The sequence below is a fragment of the Trichoderma citrinoviride genome (assembly GCF_003025115.1).
Source record: "Trichoderma citrinoviride strain TUCIM 6016 unplaced genomic scaffold BBK36scaffold_16, whole genome shotgun sequence".
Lineage (NCBI taxonomy): Eukaryota > Fungi > Ascomycota > Sordariomycetes > Hypocreales > Hypocreaceae > Trichoderma > Trichoderma citrinoviride.
Window position 1 is genome coordinate 654,318 of NW_020194724.1, and position 19,633 is coordinate 673,950.

At 49.7% G+C, this 19,633-nt stretch overlaps 8 protein-coding genes across 8 annotated transcripts; 6 read left to right on the plus strand and 2 right to left on the minus strand.

Annotated features, from left to right (window-relative positions):
* Positions 1–2,357: 2,357 nt before the first annotated feature.
* Positions 2,358–3,429, plus strand: BBK36DRAFT_1128494 (hypothetical protein; the record flags this gene model as incomplete). The annotated part of the gene is made up of 3 exons (XM_024891620.1): positions 2,358–2,796; positions 2,876–3,187; positions 3,236–3,429. 3 exons carry the CDS (start codon positions 2,358–2,360, stop codon positions 3,427–3,429), a joined length of 945 nt encoding a protein of 314 aa, XP_024746043.1.
* A 491-nt stretch (positions 3,430–3,920) lies between these two features.
* On the plus strand, positions 3,921–5,208 carry BBK36DRAFT_1172480 (casein kinase II, alpha subunit; the record flags this gene model as incomplete). Its single annotated transcript, XM_024895733.1, has 5 exons — positions 3,921–3,939; positions 4,120–4,298; positions 4,381–4,575; positions 4,651–5,070; positions 5,131–5,208. The coding sequence occupies 5 exons, from the start codon at positions 3,921–3,923 to the stop codon at positions 5,206–5,208; spliced, it is 891 nt and encodes a 296-aa protein (XP_024746044.1).
* A 733-nt stretch (positions 5,209–5,941) lies between these two features.
* On the minus strand, positions 5,942–7,615 carry BBK36DRAFT_1172481 (hypothetical protein; the record flags this gene model as incomplete). Its single annotated transcript, XM_024895734.1, has 5 exons — positions 5,942–6,584; positions 6,641–6,762; positions 6,826–7,091; positions 7,150–7,542; positions 7,600–7,615. The coding sequence occupies 5 exons, from the start codon at positions 7,613–7,615 to the stop codon at positions 5,942–5,944; spliced, it is 1,440 nt and encodes a 479-aa protein (XP_024746045.1).
* A 451-nt stretch (positions 7,616–8,066) lies between these two features.
* On the minus strand, positions 8,067–8,927 carry BBK36DRAFT_1128523 (alpha/beta-hydrolase; the record flags this gene model as incomplete). The annotated part of the gene is made up of 1 exon (XM_024891624.1): positions 8,067–8,927. The coding sequence occupies one exon, from the start codon at positions 8,925–8,927 to the stop codon at positions 8,067–8,069; it is 861 nt and encodes a 286-aa protein (XP_024746046.1).
* A 1,498-nt stretch (positions 8,928–10,425) lies between these two features.
* Positions 10,426–11,397, plus strand: BBK36DRAFT_1128539 (GroES-like protein; the record flags this gene model as incomplete). The annotated part of the gene is made up of 1 exon (XM_024891627.1): positions 10,426–11,397. One exon carries the CDS (start codon positions 10,426–10,428, stop codon positions 11,395–11,397), a length of 972 nt encoding a protein of 323 aa, XP_024746047.1.
* A 961-nt stretch (positions 11,398–12,358) lies between these two features.
* On the plus strand, positions 12,359–13,210 carry BBK36DRAFT_1128709 (hypothetical protein; the record flags this gene model as incomplete). The annotated part of the gene is made up of 1 exon (XM_024891651.1): positions 12,359–13,210. One exon carries the CDS (start codon positions 12,359–12,361, stop codon positions 13,208–13,210), a length of 852 nt encoding a protein of 283 aa, XP_024746048.1.
* A 1,492-nt stretch (positions 13,211–14,702) lies between these two features.
* On the plus strand, positions 14,703–16,957 carry BBK36DRAFT_1128821 (acid phosphatase; the record flags this gene model as incomplete). Its single annotated transcript, XM_024891667.1, has 4 exons — positions 14,703–15,049; positions 15,110–15,806; positions 15,873–16,321; positions 16,381–16,957. The coding sequence occupies 4 exons, from the start codon at positions 14,703–14,705 to the stop codon at positions 16,955–16,957; spliced, it is 2,070 nt and encodes a 689-aa protein (XP_024746049.1).
* Positions 16,958–17,783: 826 nt separating this feature from the next.
* On the plus strand, positions 17,784–19,067 carry BBK36DRAFT_60806 (hypothetical protein; the record flags this gene model as incomplete). Its single annotated transcript, XM_024898348.1, has 1 exon — positions 17,784–19,067. One exon carries the CDS (start codon positions 17,784–17,786, stop codon positions 19,065–19,067), a length of 1,284 nt encoding a protein of 427 aa, XP_024746050.1.
* Positions 19,068–19,633: the final 566 nt, after the last annotated feature.

Below are 19,633 nucleotides of genomic sequence, written 5' to 3' on the forward strand. Positions count from 1 at the left end.
CAGACTTGGATTCGGAGTCACGGCAGCTAAAATACTAGCTCAAAGGTTAAGAAACGGCCATTATTTCCGGCGACAATTCCTTGAATACATGGTTGCATGGGGTAAATGCCAATGATGATCCCCCAAGACCCCCGCATTTTGTCAATGAACGGTGCTGATTTGGAGTTTGGGACGATGTAAGCTGGCGAGTGCGAAGCACGAAGAAAGCCACAGCAGAATACGAGATATACATGACGAACAGTACTAGAGGTATCGGACATCGAAGTTCAGACTATTGGCTATGATTACGCGTCCAAGTTTTGATCCATGAGCCAGACGGATATGATGTCGGGATGGGGGATGGGACAGTGTATGTAGGTCTCTCTGTAAACGCGATCAAGTGACAGCCATGGTCGATTGATAGCGGGGTAAGAAAACGTGTTCAAGATTTCCAGTTGAGCAGCCTGTTTCTCCAACCGGGGGTATCATCTCTCCGAGACAGCCGTTGAGATCCAGGCTTATTGTCGGAAAGAAATCAGATGAAGCAGTTCGGGTGGGCTCCAAGACGCAAACGAGGGGAAATGCACCTATGAGTTAGAAGGATTTTTTCATCGCCAGCGCAAATTGGAAATGGGTCTTATCTTTCAGTCAAACTGTTTCCACAGTTAAGGAGGATTGGGATAACAAATAGTAGCAGGGAGTATGCGTACGTTATCTCCGAATCTGCAAAGTCATATGTTACTGGGTTCCCTTCTTTATGGAATCCTAGTCGAAGCATTGCTGGGAAGTATCCACTTACATGATCAATAGGGCTTGGGCTGCAAGCTTACTAACATTACAAGCACTCAGCCCCAAGCACGGTATTATGCGTGCGGAGTGCCCTTTACACGATTCGCCGTGAGCTAATAGCGTAAGGATTCTCGCTGGTGCGATAGAGCGACGGCTCAAGGTCGTCTACCCGCAGAATGTTTGCTTAACATGCACCTGAGTTAGGATGGCTTCAAAGCGCGACCCGATCAGTGGCGCCCGGATGTTGAGACTGGAGAAACTCAGAGCCTCTGCCCGCAGCGTTGATATAAAGCTTTGGAGTGACGTGCCAGATCCTCCAGTAGCTGATATTCCACCGCGGTTTTGTACGTTTTCTTTCTTCGCAGCCGCGAGCGCACTTGGCTCTTGGCCAGAGGACTAGGCGCTGGACATAGGAAAAGCGCGTCCGCCACATGCTCATTCGGCTTATGAAAGGAACGGATCCTCTATTATCGTTGTTTACTAGCGATACCTAACCAGTAGAGAGACCCTTGAGGACATGCTAATAGAGGTTCACCAGAAACTTGTGGCCCAAAACACCTTGAGTCGCCTAACACTGATTTAATACAAACTGCGAGTGGTCGTGATGCCACATTGAATGACTGACAGAAAAGGGGAAAATAGCCCAGCGGCGAGTTAGCTTCTGGGCTATCACAGGCGGCGATTCCATCTGGTCGATGGTACCCACAGGTATGACACCAATGAATAATAGCATGTTCTCGGCCCGTGTGTCTCGGCGTGCCGATAACGTACAGGTGCAAGTGTCAAAAGGCATGGCGTGGGACTAGTGAGCTGCTATTCTCACCAATTGCCCTGTTTAAGAGCGGACGTTGGCTATTCGGCAGCCATCATCTCGCGGCTGACGACCATCAGTCAAGCAACAACTCGCGGGAACGGAATAAAGAGTATTGCCGACCGCCGACTTTCTCAAAGCAGAATTGGTAGCTAATATTCACGGTAGGCCTGTTCTCCGTTGTTTTTGATGGCTTATCTTCATCCGTACGAGATGCCAAGTTCATGATGCTGAGAAGTCCTTATCCATTTTTCTCAGAGGCTTCAAAGGCCGAAATGGACGAAAACCCCTGCTTCGGCTCACCTTGAGCGCGCCCTACCGTGACCATGATTCTAAAATAAACACTATGCAGTAGATCAGGGGAAATTGCGGAGAGTTTTCACCATAGATCCACTGCCGGAACGGCTCTCGCTAGCCTTTTCTTTTGGGCAGGATGAGCCAAGTAAGACTGTGACAAATATGTAAAGAGAATCCTGTTACTGAAATTTCTTGTGCCTGCTACATGAATCGATGGATGGTACGCCGTACGAATAAGCGTCAATTTCTCTGTTTCCATCTCACAGGCTCGGAACAGACGGAAAAAGTAAGCAGGAAAACCACAATGATTCCATCTTGTGGCGGCTGGGGGATCTGACCGAATCAGAGCCGATGCGGAAAGCTTCCAGTTCAAAACCAGCAGTTGCACATATCTCCTTTGAGCAGAACCATCCCAGCCCTCCCCCCCCCCCCCCCCCCCCCCCCCCCCTCCCCCCCCACTGCAGCGACAACCGTATATTCGATGAAGCAAAACAACATCATACGGACGGCGAGCTCTAGACGCAAGGAGCAGCACTCAAGCGTACAGTTTCTTAATTTGACAAATCCCCACGACGCTACCAGTTCGGAAGCACTCGCTGTGATCCGATCCCACGTAGCAAAAAACACGCATGGCCGCAAGCAACAAAGTCGCCGTGCCCGTTTGGAGATCCGTCAATACTTTCCAATTCAATCGAGCCAGGTTAGCGATCGACTGCCGCAAGGAACACTACAAACACAGACCGAAGAACCCAGTCATGCAAGTGTTGCACGGCAGCAGCAAAATCGCGAAGACGCTCAAATAATCGAACGGAGGATATGGATTCCCAATCCACTGACCTCCGTGACATCTACCAGGAAGAACCCCTTCCAGACCTCTGTTACTATCATTTCAGACTCGGAGAATGCTCTGGTAGATCATTGTAAGTCTCCAGGTCTCCACCGTTGTCCATGAAGATCTTTGTCGTGGGCAGACACAGTCAGAGTACTAATTGTTCGCAGACATCACCTTCGTCATAGACCACGGATATACTGATTGCATGCATTCCGAGACTGAGCAAGCCCTTCTCCAGAGGGTCCGGTCACAGTTCGTACCATGGTCACTTACAGAACGAGGCCTATTAGCGGGTCTCTTTATGGCAGCATGCCGAAGTCTGTTGACTTTGCATCCCGAAAACGACGCATACCGAGTTTCATTGCTCAAATATAAGAGCGAATGCTTCGAAATACTCCGCGCCTCACTGTCGACTCCGGAAAAGTGTATCAGTGACCATACCATTGCTTTGGCCTTGGTGTTGGCGACGGAAGAGGCAAGTAGTCCCAGCTCGATTGCATGGTTTAGTGGATGCAGCTAACAGGCAGATGCTGGGCAGTTCCTCTGTGGGAACGTGGAGTACCGGCTGCATGGGGAAGCAGTTATAAAAATGGTCCGTATGAGAGGTGGGATCAAAGAGTTTGGCACAGACGGGATATTGGGCCATCTCTTGGCCAGGTCGGTCTACAATCCAGCCTTTCAATATGTTCAAGGTCCCGACGCGGGAGAGGTAGCGGTATAGCACGCCTGCGCAATACAACGGCAATGATGATTCGCATCATCCATATACTCTCAAAGGATTCCCCTTAGCCCAAATGACTGGTCAGATGAGCAGCATGAAATACTGCGCCAGAACGTCTCTTTCACTATCCGTCTCAATTCTCATAGCTCCTTACTTCATCTGTCTTCTATTGGTGGCCTCCATCTTAGAGCGTGTGGTTTCACACATGAAAACACTGTCGTTGCCGCGGTCGAAGTTACCCCCCTTCACAAAGTTCAGGCGCTTATTTACCAGATTGCCGCAAATTTTCAGTTCTGCTTGCTGCACTGTAATACTGCATTGGGCAAATGGCTGATGCTTGCCTCTATTGTGCGTGGACAAGCGCGTGAGATAAGAGATACTGGTCGGATCCTGTGCATTTTAGCATCGCCACCACACATCAGCTTCAACCCCGCTCATCGTTAACGTCCCGTTCTTCTAGGATACCACACGTATCTGCAAGGGCCAGGACGATGTCGGGTCTTATCAAAGGTAAGGAAGTAATGAATCTGAGCTCGGAATAAGTTCAATTTGCTTTAAGAGCATTACTGATGCGAGATAGGGGAATGTTCGAAGAGCGATGAGTATGAGATCGTGTGTAAGATTGGTAAATGCGCCAGTCCTTGTTCTCCCAGTCGAGCAGTTTTCTTAATCGGCAAACGAAACAACAAGGGTCTGGAAAATATGCGGACATTTTCAAAGCCGTTCGAGTGAGGGATCGAGAGAAATGCATCATCCGACCTGCAAAGGAGGTTGGAAGGCCCGGGATAGAGCAGGAAATTAAGATTCTTCGCTTCTTGAAAGGAGGGCCGAACATCTTGGACCTCGAAGACATTGTTCGAGAGAATCAGGTAATCCTCACCTTCTGAAACATAACGTAATGGTCAAAACAGCTAGAAGACCCAGCAGAACTACCTGCTGATACGTAAGCAGGCCGGAACACCATCCTTGGTCTTTGAGTACGTGGAGAATATTGACTTCCGATGCTTATATCCCACGTTTGGAGAGGAAGATGCCCGCTACTACATGAAGGAGCTTCTAGAGGCACTTCAATTTTGCCATGGCAGCAGTATCATGCATCGAAACGTTCGACCCCACAACATAATGTTTGACCATAGTCGACGAAAGGTACCTTTCCTTTGTAATCCTTGCCCTTCATCTGTTGCTCTCGTAGAAAGGAGGCTGATGGGCATACCACACTAGCTGCGCCTTTTTGGCTGGGAATATGCCGAGGTGTACGTGGCCAACTCGAGGTATAGCGTCCGTGTCGGCCAAGGCGTCATTAAGGCGCCCGAACTACTTCTACAGCACGAAGAGTACGACTGTAGTCTAGATATGTGGAATGCGGGCGTGGTTTTTGCTTCTATCATCTTCAGGAAAGAGCCATTTTTCCACGGCGCGAGCAACTTCCATCTCTTACAGACAATTGCCAGAGTATTGGGCACTAAAGGGCTGCTCAACTATGTGGAGAAGTATGATATTGAAACAACCCCGAACGACGTTGATGCTATTCCGTATTTCCAGAAAAGAGATTGGCGGAGTTTCATCGACGAACGGAATGAGAAATCTTCGAGCAATGAAGCGGTGGATCTCGTCGATAAGCTGCTTCAGTGGGATCACAAGGTAAGCTGAGTACGAGCTCGAAGCGTTGATGAGCATTCTTTGCTTACATTGTCATTACAGCAACGACTGACGGCCACGGAAGCCTTGAACCATCCTTATTTTCGTTGGCAGTCTACGAAAGAATCGCCTTGCCTGTAAAAGTCTAATATAGTAGAAGAATATGCGATGAGGATCAATGCTAGGAGATGTTAACGCTGCGGTAAGAAGTTATCAGTGCCTCTGGCATCTTTGGCGATAGCCTTTGGTCGATTCTTTGTATGAGCTATTCTGAAGGTACCAACCACAATTTGGTGGTTTCACAGCTTCGCGTGTGATATCTGAGATTGAAGATATGATCACCTTTGTCCCATCCATTGTCACTTTTTATATCATCACTGATCAGCCATCAACGACGCGCCGACCAAGAAGAAGATTCTCCATGCAGTCAAGAATCAAATGACCATCTTTACTGCCCCCATGGTTTCATTTCATCATGCGCGAACTTGCCCTTTTTTGCTCAACGGCGGTGCAAACCATGAATCCTGAGACCAGTGCCTCTTCACATCCTCGATGTGTTCGTTAAAGTTGTGTCTTCTCTTCTCACTTACCGAACAGATCGGCGTCAGGTCATCGTGACCGCTAGTGCACCACTCGGAACGGCACGTAACGTTCCTGGCAAGGTTAAATCCAAGGGTCAAACATTGCGCGGGATTCTTCCTCGCACATTAGATGATACCATTCACAGTAGTTGACTTGCCATTGTATCACCCTTGGAAACACAATATATCCCTCGTCTATCAACATCTGCAAGTACAAGACCATTTTCCTCAGATGACCAAACAGCGTTTCGAGATCGCCTAACTTCTAGTAAACGTGTGTACGTGTCTCAAATTCAAATCAGCACCCCAGACACAGTCGGGAGACTATCTCGAAGAGAATAAGCTCCAATAACAGATGAATACTCTGACAATAGTTCCATGAACTCGAGGCGTAGAGGTTCGGGTATGCATAATGAGGCAGATCCAATGATTAATGCCCAAAGTAGGAAAAAATTGTCACTTTCCCATGAGACGAACATCTCACGGCTCTTCAACAGCAGTAATAGCTTGTATGCGAAAGATGTAGCCCCAGTATTGTCCATCCCAAATTTCCCTCGAAGCTCACTGATGTAGAGAATGCCAGCCAGCCGGAAGCACTCCCGGCGTTTTGAGAATCGACTGGCTATGCCGTTTGTGTTCCGCGGTAACGACAATAGGTCATGCAAGATCGGAGCAAAATGGAAGCCAGGAAACAGAACGGTTCGCCAAAATGCATGACCCAGGGCCTCTGCTTCCGAATTGATGATATTAGTGACTTGTTGAATGGCGTCGAAGATGTGTGCCACAGCTGGGTCTTCAACCAAGGTACTGTTGCTGTTGGGGAAATTTGGCGAGGGCATCGAGTTGATCCGAAGTTTGCTTTCCGCTAACAGGATGCCATAAGGTTGAGGAAATCGCGGTTTTGTATCTTGAAGATAACCGCCGCGAACATCGATCCTGTTCTCTGGGTGAGTTCTCTGTCTGTGTATCAGCATGAAACAGCAGGATCGTACCAATACATCATCAGCCAAATGACGGGTAATTGCTGGAGCATGATTAGACCACCAACTCCACTAATCGCGTGAGTGAGTCCGTCAAGATGCACGTTGATGAGCTGCGAATTGCTTGTGAGATTCTGCCCGTTTCTTCTTAGCATAGCATCATTCCCACCAGTTTCAGAGAATCGATCTATACATACTGCAAATGCGGCAAATGTGAGAATTGCTATGATAGTCTCGAGACTGGCTCGTTGGGTAGGATCATCTAGGCGTAGCCGTAAGGCCCTCGTGGCCATGAGAGAGTATCTCGCATAATCTATGCTGCTCTCATGGTCCCCAGTACTCAGCTGTTTCCTGTGCCACGCTGAAGATGATAGCATTTGCGTAAGCGATGCGCTTCCGTGCAAAATGTCGAGAAATCCAATTTCGATCATGGACTTGAAGATAACGCAGCCCCCTCCATATACTACACAAAATGCTAAGCAGGAGTTGTTGAATAAGCAGGAGGGGGCATTAATACGAACAATGATTCCATAATTGGCGAGCGCGCGGCCGATGATCTGGAGGTATCAATAAGAAGATGCCAGCGCCATCTCTTCCATACGTGGTATCATGATCTGTTGGGCTCATCTGGATCGTTTCGATGGTCTGCGATGTTGACTGTAAGGCCATCGGCAGCGGAGCGTACTGCCCCGGCCTAAGAGCTGCATCGCGCGATAAACTCTGAAGCCAGGATCCGACGTCAAGATCAACTGTGAGAGCATTGCGCGGAGGGGGAGGATTGCGCCGACGATAGTCAGCTTGCGCTCGGCTTCTGACTCTCCTCCGAGTTTCGCTATCGCCACGTATGTTTGTTCCGGACACAGTTATGAACTCGAATTGTGGACGATTAGTACCACCATTGTACTGCTCTCTGCCTGGCTCGAGGAATCAGCTGCTTGGTAATCCCGGCATGAATAGCACGTTCGACTTACCCCTTCTTCCGTCCATTAGAAGAAATCGTGCGATCAATTGATATCGAAGATGGTTGTGTGCAGTTTCGCGAGTAAGATGACGAAGGATTGCGAATAATATGTACTTTGTCTACAAGAACCTGTAGGATAAGAGCTTCCCTTGCTTCCCTCCTTGCCTACCTTACCTTATTACCAGTACCCAAGCAACCAAGTCCTGTCGGATGGTGCGAGACTAGATGCAGGCTAAAATGGTCCCAAAAAGCGCTCCACTTACACCGTTTCCCCGGCCACACGTATTCCGGGCATTTCTCTATTCTGCTGCCATCTAAGTCATGAGGCCTTGCTGGAGATACTGTGTGCCTTTATCGGCATGACCGGGATTCTCCAGCTGCTGCGAGCCAGATGTTCATGTCTCATATGACGTGTCCCAGAGAAAGTAAAGAGGCGAGCGAAATAGACCAACATGGCATTGCATTCAATTTGCTAACCTAGCCCAGAAATTGTGCGACCTCTTTCGCGATTAGTGGCCCATCACTCTCGGCCGCAAAATGACCAGCATCAATAAGCTTAACAGTTGCCTTTGGCAGGTCTCGCTTGAAGGCGTTGGCTCCGGCCGGAATAAAGAACACGTCGTTCTTCCCCCAGATTGCCAGCAAGGGCACCTGAGAGGATCGAAAATATTCGTGGAAGTTCTCATATAATGGGACATTGCTCTGATAATCCATGAAGAGGTCGAGCTGGGCGTCCTTCCTCCCAGGGCGCTGCAGCAAAGTATAATCCAGAGTATAAGACTCGGGTGCAATGTTCTGAAGGTTGGGAGTGCCATTCTCATACTGGAATTTGGTAATGTCAAAGGTCAGCATGGCATCTGCCATCTTGGATCGATCTTCTGCGGTGTTGTTGCTGGCCCAAAAGTCTTTGATCGGCCCCCAGACGTCGCCAAAACCCTCAACGTAGGCATTGCCATTCTGCGTGATGATCGCCTCGACAGCCTCCGGACGACGTAGCGCTAGACGCAGACCGACCGGCGCGCCGTAGTCAAAGACGTAAACAGCGAATTTAGAAACAGAGAGCGAGTCCAGGAACTCGACGAGGACGTCTGTAAGAGAATCAAACGTATATCTGAAGCCTTCAGGCGCCTCGGTGAAGCCGAACCCAGGAAAGTCTGGCGCAATGACTCGGTACTCGGAAGCAAGCAATGGGATAATATTCCGGTACTGGTGCGACGACGACGGGAAGCCATGAAGAAGAAGAATGGTCTTGGAAGGGTCTGCGGGACTCTGCTCCCGATAGAAGATATCAACGCCACTCTTGGGCAGTGTGATTCGTATGTTTTGAGTCGCGGCCATTTTTGTTTCTTTTGGTGCCGTACCTCTCGAGTTGTGAATGAGTTGCCGGTGGCTGTAAGACCCCTTCAGTGCGATAAAGGTCAAGTTGCTCTGCTGTCGTTGCTGGGAAGCTGCAGCAGTTGGGGTAGCTGGTGTTTTTCATGGTGGTTCAACGGGGTGTTTTATACGGCCCTGTGTCCTCTGATTGAAGCTCAATCATCTTTCATCAAGACTTATCTGGCAATTGCTGAACTGTAAGTGGCAGAGACATCACGTCAGAGCTGTGGAACTATTTCCATACCCGATCGCCGTAGCTGGGCATTTCAACGCCACACATGCTTGTCACCACTAGACCACATATGGGAAACGCTGGCTTCTCGCCAATGCAAAATGCATTGGCGTGTTACTAATTCAATGTGCCTGCAGTCACGTAATCCTACACTCGAAGAGAGAGACGGAAAAGGGGAAAGAAAAAGTTAGAAAATGGATTTCTGGGAATGGAAGATACTGAATGCAACCAACTACGCAAATCGCGGGTTTAGCTTTTGAGCGACGCTGGTGATCGTACTCAGCAAGTCATTAATCGGTGCCATCGCTGCAGTTAATATTTGAGATAGACTTCGAACCAGGCAACAGAGAAGATGGAGGAAGCCAATGGTAATACACGACATGATTTGACGGCGGTTGAAGGCATCAATGCTTGCAATGAATAAGTCCGTCCACAAGCCAATGATTGTGCGATACCTGAGATATTCTGAATGTTATACATTCTCGACTCTTGGAGGTAACTGAATGTCTTGTTTATCGCCTGATTCGGACTAGAGTTGTGCATGCTTTGTTCGACATGCCAACTGATAGCTCAAGCCCTTCGCTAATTGGCGGAAGTCTCGGAATACGCGGTTTCGTTACGGAGGCATCACAAGGTCTTACAGCTTCGAAGAACGCTAGGTCAAAAACAGACAATGCTGCTTCCTGGCCTTGCATACCGAACTATCTAGCTAGCCTGGAACTTGTACTCATACGGAGACTTACGGATTAGTAAGGCATATGAAAAGCGCATTTCACCGTATGGGATCATACAACTTCGACTCCATGGCAGCAATTACAACCCCGGAGACGCAGATGTCAAAGTTTTCAGAGCCAATTGACAAATCAAGCTCAAGTCGCTATCTGACGTCGCCCGATTAATGAGTAACTCGAGAAGCAAAAGCTGCTCTTAGTAGAAAAGAACTAGGACGTTTGTCACATCAAAGATATGTCGGTGGCGTCACTGCCATTTCAAGTTTCCGACTTATATAAATGGAGGACGACATCGTCCCAGTCTCAATGAATCCCTACTCCAATCCATCAATAGGTTGCAAACCAGTCGCTAAATCGGTGTCTGATATCAATTCAGCACACTCAAGTTCACTTTAAAACAGCAGAGAGGACTATCATTCTTCAACTTGACAACCATCACACACGCACACACATCGTCCGCCGTTACATTCAACTTCTTGACGAAATGGCTGATACCACTATGGATGCTATCATTATCTCCAAGTTTGGAGGGCCTGAAGTCCTCGAGATTCAGAAAGTGACCAAACCAGAACCTGTTAAGGGAGAGGTTCTGATACGGGTCTTTGCCTTCGGTGTAAACCATGCGGAGATGCACATGCGCAAAGGTGAATGGGATGAATGGAACCCTATCTCCGGCTTGGAATGCGCTGGAGTCGTCGAAGCTTGCCCGGGGGGCGAGTTAGAGTCCGGCACTAAGGTCGTTGGCGTCATGGGAGGTATGGGGAGAAATCGTCCCGGGGGATATGGCTCATATGTCAATGTCCCAGTTGCGAACGTGGTCCCAATCAAAACAGAGCTTCCTTGGGAGTACCTCGCAGCTATCCCCGAAGTTTATTCCACGGCATACTCTTGCCTTTTCACCGTTCTCGACTTGAAGCCCGGCGAGTCGTTACTCATCCGCGGATCCACCTCTACCATTGGCCAGGCAGCTCTTCATTTGGCAGTTGACGCGGGTGCTCGGGTCACGGCGACAACAAGGCGAGAGGCGCGATTCAGCTTTGTGAAGGATATGGGCGCCGTAGACGCCAAAGTAGAACACAAGGGCCTTCAATCCGCATTCCCCAGCGGCTTCAAGTTCGACAAAATCCTGAACCTCATTGGCAACACCGTTCTCCTGGAATCCATCAGTTTGACTCGAGCTGGCGGACGCATGTTGCAAGCGGGATGGTTGGGCGGATTGGAACCCGTTCCCAACTTCAACCCCATGGTTGAGATGAAACCCGGTGTTCACTTTAGCTTATTCCACAGCAAAGTACTGGGCTCGCCTGAGTTTCCCATGTCCAACATTCCCCTCCAGGAGATAGTCACCAAGATTGAGAAGGGCGCGTGGGATGCCAGACCAGCGTTTGTTTTCGAGTATAAGGACATTCAGAAGGCGCATGAGATGCTGGACTCTCACAATGCTGGAGGAAAGATTGTGGTCAAACATTAGGCATTTGTATAACCTCGCTAGCCGAATATTAATCGAACACCTGACACCGTCATGTCTTCGAGCTTAATTGAATGGTCAATCGAGTCAGTTCCTTCTGCACTACTTTTTAAACAATGTAATTTCAATCTGTGGACAATTGCCGGACATTTGTAAAGTCCGCTTTGTACACGAGGCAACTTCGAGTGAGTTTGGGCACTTTGACGAGCATAGATAGGTCCACTCACTCTATATTCAGCAGTGACTGCATGAATGACCCTTCAAAGTCATCAGATAGAACCGCGAGCGCTACCTTTCCTTCTTGATCGTTCATCCTTTACCTCCTTCTTAAAAAAACCAGCCTTGGGGATTTCCCACCATGAAGCGACTTCCGACATTCTCCAAGTCTGTCAATCCTCCCCCCAACGTCGCACTGTTCAAATGCAGGGCTCTGCCTTTCTGTACTTGACTGACAAATCGTCCCGGCCTAACAAGCATAAAATATGCGAAGGCGCATGTGTAGGCTGAAGAAAGTATCGACCGACACTCTCGCCACTCATTGTGTTTCCGCGTCGGTCTTCAAGTAACCTATGCGTGTGTCTGACTCTGTATGATACCGAGAACTGCTTTCTCTGTACCTAGCTATTTTAATACATTGTGATGATGCAGGCTATTTGCTTAGCACATGTAAGATTTGGGGTTCTTGGCAATCCCATGACTGACCTCAGAGCAAACCACGTCGTGCAGCTGTATCAAGGGACTGTCTAAAGGCGGCGCGACGGAACCATCCAAGGCCGCGTCTAGCCGCCATCTCTAGCCGCGCCCTGCGAAAGACTGATTACTGGTTGGGATAGGAACTTGTAGTTGGGCGTGTTGATGGCCGCAAGATACTTTATATACTCGATGGACTTTCCATTGAAATGAGAATCCAGCGCTTTGCAACTATCCGTCACCAAGAAGAGACAGCCTTCGATAAAATAACATTATGAATGTTGGTTTCCTGGGATTGGGCGTGATGGGAACTCCCATGGCGCTCAACCTGTGCCGCAGATTCCCTACCACTGTCTGGAACAGAACGGCCTCCAAATGCACGGCATTATTACAGGCTGGCGCTGAACTCGGTCAAACGCCAGCTAAAGTGCTTGAACAATCCGACGTCATCTTCACTATGATGTTTGACGGTCCTGCCATACGATCTGTGATTGATGATGACTTCCGAAAGGCGCTCCGGGGCAAGACGCTTATCAACACCAGCTCAGTATCTGTGGAGTTCAGTCAGAGCATAGAAAAGGAGGTCAATGAAGCAGGCGGCAAGTTCATCGAGATGCCCGTCAGTGGGAGCAAAGTGCCGGCTGAATCAGGAAACCTGGTGGGAATGATGGCTGGTGACCAGAACGAGTGCGAGCGAATCCGACCCTTCGTCGAGCCGATTACCAGTGCTGCCATCTATTGCGGACCCATCGGAGCTGGCCTGAAGACCAAGTACGCAGTCAACGTCTTTCTCATCACTGTTACGGCTGGGCTTGCTGAATCGATGAATCTGGCCCGCGCACAACGCCTCGATCTTGAAGCATTCAGTAGGGTGCTGGATGCCGGTCCTTTGGCTTCTGCTTATTCAAGGATAAAACTGGATAAGATGGCCAAAGCCGATTGGTCTCCCCAGGCGGCTGTAAAGGACTGCTACAATAGCACGGAGCTTATTCGAACTGCGGCCGCGGCCGCAGAAGCAGAAACACCTCTCATCCAGGTGTGCAACTCTTTGTATCGACAGGCCGTGAACTCTGGATTGGAGAATGAGGATATGATTGCCGTCTATAGGGTCCTGTCGGAGCAATGAATAGAGCACCTCACAGATTTCTAAGGAGTACGATGTAGTTGTAATACAGATATCATCGATGTTTACCCACCGTTTGTCCTGAGAGAAGAAAGATGTCTCAGCCGTGTGGGCCTGTGGATTTGCCTTGCCACCGTACTCATACACAGAAGACGATCAAATCTGGCTCCTTCTGAGATTGATAGGCGATGGACCCAAACACCGGTATAGTATTTTGAGTATATTGCTTGAATACGTCTCGTATACATACATCTTCTGCGTATGCGTGACAGACTTAGCTCGTTGAGCGCCTTGCTCAAGTGTTATAGTCGTGAGTCGACTGTTGAGTGCTTCGCGATCATATCGGGCTGTCTTCATGGACAACTGAAAGCTCGCCTTTGTCCGCCCTTCAGTCCACTGGAAGGCATTGGAGGGTATGCTGAATGTTCAACTACTATGTCATGCCAGCTGAAAATCGAGTAGGGTTTCATTCAATTCGCCCACATGTCTCAGCCATGTGGCCTAATATATGGCGGCCATAAGAATACAGCGCGATGAAGGCGGATATTGACAACTAGTATTCGACCTTCCTTCCTCCCTTTCCTTTTTTTGGATGGGGAGGGGGCGATTGGGTGGGGGGACCGGCGGCAGCAAGCTGAGCCTATCTCTGGCGTGGACGGGTGCCGGATCGCGGAGATGTGTACAGTAGATGTGCCTGAAGTCTCACCCTGCGATTGAGTTGATGATGCCCCATTGTTACCTCGTTAGGTCCTATTTCTGAACTCTCTCTGGAGATGGCTATCAGCGGGCTTTGGGTGAAAGCAAGCCCATCGAAAGGCTTTGAATATTGAACCGCGCTCAAGTCAAGATTTTCGGCTTCGATTTACTTCGCATACATCAATGTTGAGCAACCTCAAGTCAGCTTGTGCAAAGACTTTGGTATTGCTTTGTCGAGGTTCAAAAAGCACGCGCTCGAACTCACCATGTGGACGCAGCAGCGCTACCAGAAGAAAAGCATTAGCATGCCGATTAACCGACTCATTTGCAAAAAGACCCGGGACAACAGCTAGGGTCTATGGGAGATCCTAGCATCGGATCCACATCCGCTGGCTGTTCTGAGAGTGCAAAAACCTTTCACGCCAGAGCCATTTCTGCACGTTGATATGCCGCACGCTTGGATTGGATAGTATTCAACCGTAACGGGGGATTATGATGGGTGTCAAGCCGGATCGGTATCGCGGCCGAAGTACACCGAGTTCGAATGCGGCTATGACAACTTCAAATGGCAGGTAAGTACTAGTGGACACGATAGCTAACCGCGTCGAGGGCTGGACAGGAGCAAAACGAAGTGCTCTGCGGGCAACAAATTTGTATAATTGGCCCCCAGGGCACGGTCGCAGTGCCGCGGTTGCTTGTCTCGGTCCTGGAGCGGTTGTGCATTCAAATTGCCCTCGTCGATTGCCATTCGTTAAGCCGAAGTCGAGAGCGGGAGAACGGACAGTCCCATCACTTAAAAATGAAGTCCGCGGCTCTCTTGGGAGCCATTCTTGCCGTCGCCGTTGATGCGGTGCCAACCGTGGACGAGCTCTATCCTTATACGGGACCTAAAGTGCCAGTTGGTGACTGGATTGACCCCACGGTAAAGGGAAATGGGAAAGGATTTGTACGACTGGTCGAGCCACCGGCTGTGAAGTCAGCGTCTGCCAATCCGACCAACAACGTCAATGTGATTTCGGTCTCATACATCCCCAATGGCATCAACATTCATTATCAGACGCCGTTTGGATTGGGAGAGGCCCCTTCCGTCGTCTGGGGACTCAGTGCATCTGAACTCAGCAATACGGCTACTGGGAAATCTGTGACGTATTCACAACCCTTACTCGCCCTTACTCAATCAAACGAGTAGCTAATGGACCCCTATAGATACGGCCGTACCCCTCCTTGCTCTTTCGCTGTGACTACCCAGTGCAGCGAGTTCTTCCACGATGTCCAGATCGCCAACCTGAAGGCTGGTACTACCTACTACTACCAGATCCCGGCAGCTAATGGCACCACTGCATCTGACGTTCTGTCTTTCAAGACGGCGCAGGAGGCGGGAGACTCCTCCGAGTTCACCATTGCAGTTGTTAATGATATGGGTTACACCAATGCTGGCGGGACTTACAAGTACCTCAACGAAGCTGTCAGCGACGGCGCCGCCTTCATTTGGCACGGAGGCGACATCAGTTATGCCGATGACTGGTACTCAGGCATCCTTCCTTGCGAGAGCGACTGGCCGGTCTGCTACAATGGCACCTCGACTCAGCTTCCTGGAGGTGGCGATGTTCCGAAGGAGTACGATACGCCTCTTCCCAAGGGAGAAGTTGCCAACCAGGGTGGCCCACAGGGCGGAGATATGAGTGTGTTGTACGAGTCCAACTGGGACTTGTGGCAGCAATGGATGAACTCTGTGACTCTCAAGGCTCCTTACATGGTGCTGCCCGGTAACCACGACGCCAGCTGCGCCGAATTCGATGGCCCCGGAAACGTTCTCACAGCTTACCTAAACAAGGGCCAGCCTAATGGAACTGCAGCCAAGTCTTCACTCACCTATTACAGCTGCCCTCCTTCTCAAAGGTACGTCGCCGATACGGCAAGCCCTGGGGTGTTAACCAGTTGCTTTCATTCTGCAAGACACACCTAACAGGTCTCAAGGAACTTCACTGCGTTCCAGAACCGCTTTCGCATGCCCGGAGCTGAGACTGGAGGTGTTGGTAACTTCTGGTACTCGTTCGACTATGGCCTGGCGCATTTCGTGTCCATTGATGGCGAGACGGACTACGCAGACAGCCCCGAGTGGCCATTTGCTAGGGATATCAAGGGAAGCCAAGCGCACCCATTTGCTAACCAGACATTTGTCACCGACAGTGGCCCCTTTGGCACTGTTGATGGCGACTACAACGACAACAAGGCTTATGAGCAGTACAAATGGCTGAAGAAGGACTTGGAGAGTGTTGACCGCTGCAAAACGCCCTGGGTTATTGCCATGAGCCACCGTCCGTTCTACAGCTCCGAGGTCTCCTCTTACCAGAAGAGCATTCGTGCGGCTTTTGAGGACCTGATGCTGCAGAATGGCGTCGATCTTTATATCTCTGGGTATGTTGAGGATGCTTTGGCCCAGTCTTCAAGGTCACGCGCGCTAACCTTGCCTGTAGACACGTCCACTGGTATGAGCGCCTTCTGCCTCTTGGAAGTAATGGTACTATTGACCAGGCCTCCATCATCAACAACAATACCTACTGGACAAACCCGGGTGTTTCAATGGCCCATATCATCAACGGAGCCGCAGGCAACGTTGAGAGCCACAGCACTCTTGGCACAAGCCCTCTGCAGAGCTTCACCACTTACCTCGACCAGCAAAACTTCGGATTTGGTGGATTGACTGTTCACAACGCTACAGCTCTTTCATGGAGCTATATCCATGGCTCCGACGGCACGACTGGTGACAAACTCACTCTGTTGAAGCGAAAGTCTTTTAACGGTACTTGCGACTCATCAGGCGGCTCTTCCTCATCTACCAGGGTGGCTACGGCGACAGCTTACCCCGCGACAGAGACGGCGCCTGGTTTTCCCGCGAGATGGAATACTACCGTCGCTACCGGAGGAGCGCCGTCAACTCCGGCGACTGGTGTTGCTGCCGCCCCCACTGTGCCCGTTGGCAGCAGCGCAAGCCGCGCGCTGGTTCTACCGAGCTTGGCCGGCGTTGCCATGGCTCTGCTCTCGTTTCTGTAGTTTACACCAACACAAGCTAGAAAGCCACGAGATGGCTATGTGGTATCTGGCGCTGGCTAATATGAAATCACATTACGATAGAGTGATAATGTGGGAGCTTCCAATATTAAGTCTTAAGATATGCGGCCTTAATACGCAACTAGCCGGGCATTTTCACTACCTAGTACTGGCATCTTCCCATCGGTAGGGAAACAGATAGCTCATGTCGTGACTCACCTGTACCAATGCAATGAAGCAGCATCTCACCAGCCACTTCGGGGACTCACTGGCGAAACCTTACCTTGTGAGACATTGACAAAGAAATTCTAGCTAGATAATATCACTGCAACGATGATTGCTGGATCAGTCATCTGAATTAAATTTGGTGGCACTGTAATACCGGTTAAGCCAGCCTTTGCCTTGGGGTTGTATGACTCTTTCACGGAGGCTCTGGTCGCCTTTTGCATGCCGATTGACTGATCCCTCGATCAATTTATTTGCCCCTCCCCAGTCAAAAGGCGTCCATAACCTTGCTTCCAATCCAATGACTCTTCACCCATCCATGTCTGCTTATCAAAGTTGCTTTTGTGAGTGACTCATCAATCCGTACCCCGCATGGCGGCTGTTCAACGGCACATAGGCTTCGATTTTTGGAATGTCAAACATAACAATCCGCGAACTAGGCAACTTTACGAAAAGCACTTATTAGCCCGAGGAACTGGACAGGTGTTGAAGAAAACTGTACTTTCATCTATAATTTTCTGGTCGAAGTTTCCAAGGCAAATCTGTATTAATAGTGAGGGTCACAGTACCAACGTCATCGTTTCTTCTTTTTTTGCCCGACATCATGGACTCCTCCTTGTCATACCCCATGCCCGACGGCGTCTACGCCATTCCCAAAGACGAGCTCGACCTCCGGCCAGATTCTGAAGTTGATCATGATCTTCTAAACCCCAAACCAATCTCAAATGAGAAGAACATTTGGTTCTTCTGGCATAGCGGATTCGACAAAATGCACGGATACACTCGGCGCACTGTTCGAAACTGGCACAGAAGATTTTCGACGAAGGGGTGGGTGGTCCGCGTCTTGGATTTTGCAGCTGGCTCCCCATTGAACGTGGAGCATTACCTCGATATTCACGATTCAGACTGGTTTCCGAAAGCCTTTGCTCAAGGCACCATTGGAGGCCATCACGCCTACCAGCACGTCTCAGATCTTGTGAGATTTCCCCTCTTACTCAGATACGGTGGTGTCTATGCAGACGTGGGCATGGTTCAAATCGGGGACTTGGACCACGTTTGGAACGCTACGGTCGGCAACCCGAATTCACCGTACGAGATCTTGACCTACAACATGGGTGGCGTCGAAGAGCGGGGCATGGCAAACTATTTTCTGGCCGCTGGGCGAAACAACCCCTTCTTCCTGCGATGTCATAAGCTGTTGCTTGCATTGTGGGCCGCCGATGGAGGAAAAACTAACACAGAGGGAATGCATGCCAGCCCTTTACTTAAAGGCCTGCCATTGATGGATACGGGACTCTCGATGGAGGAGAATGGGAGGACATATGGACGTGAAGAGACGGCCAGAATGTTGACAGACTACATCATTCAAGGTCAGGTTATCACCATGGTCATGGGACTAATCGATGAAGAGGATGGCTGGAACGGCCCGAAATATGTGGCCGAACACATCTATGCATACGATTATATGGTTGGATCGCAGCTCATCAACGAAATAACAGAATGGAACGGCCCTAAGCAGTTTGAGCTCATGTCACTGCCCATTCCTAAACAGGGCGAAACGGAGAGCGACGATCAAAGGCTCGCACGCAGAATCGTTGAAGAAGTCCTCTCTAAAAGCTTTGGAATGAAACTTGCAACAGGCATGATCGTGAGAGTCATGGGCGAAACACTGAGCTCTCTGTGGAGGAACAACGACGGTAGCGATAACGTTCCAGGAACGTACGCACATTGGTTGAGATATGGTACTCTGTATTGGTGCCCAAGAAACCATCCCGCCAAGCTTGAATTCACAGAGAAGCCGGCCTACAAGGTCGGTCCTTTATTGCGAGAAGGGGATGTTGGACCCGGTATTGGAGTAGAAGCAACTGGTTTCCATGTACCCAACTGAGTATCCCAGGCCCTCGGCCTAGTTGTTGATGACTAGCCCGGCGCTTACCGCCAGAGCGCGTATAAAAATCATGCGATGAGTGCCCCGTGCAAAAACCTACTTCGAATGAAATAGATATCAGATCATAATAACCTATATACTGCGCCGTACGAAGTTTTGCGATATAGGATCGTCCTTTATGCCATGCTCAAGACCGACTTGGGTCTTCGCTCCCAGGGACTCGGGAGTCGCTAGGTACACAGCATTTGCTCCGTGACGGCATTGCTTCGTTGAATGTCCATTTTCATGAAGCGTGGTTAGACTCATTCGAAGCTATTCAGATCGAATGCTATGCTGCCGTTAAGTCTCGAAGCCCCAAGTCGTGCAGACATAAATGCTATGTCTCTGATGCCTACGTGAACATCAGCAGCGACTAGACGTCTAGAGAAGTGCCGGGTCCCTTCAGAATGCAGTTCATGCTTCATTATGCTGGCTTTATAACATGATGTAATAGTAAACGCGTTCTTCATCTGTGTATAGATCTAAATGCGTAAGCTCTGATCCATCTTACTCGAAGGTTCATCGTT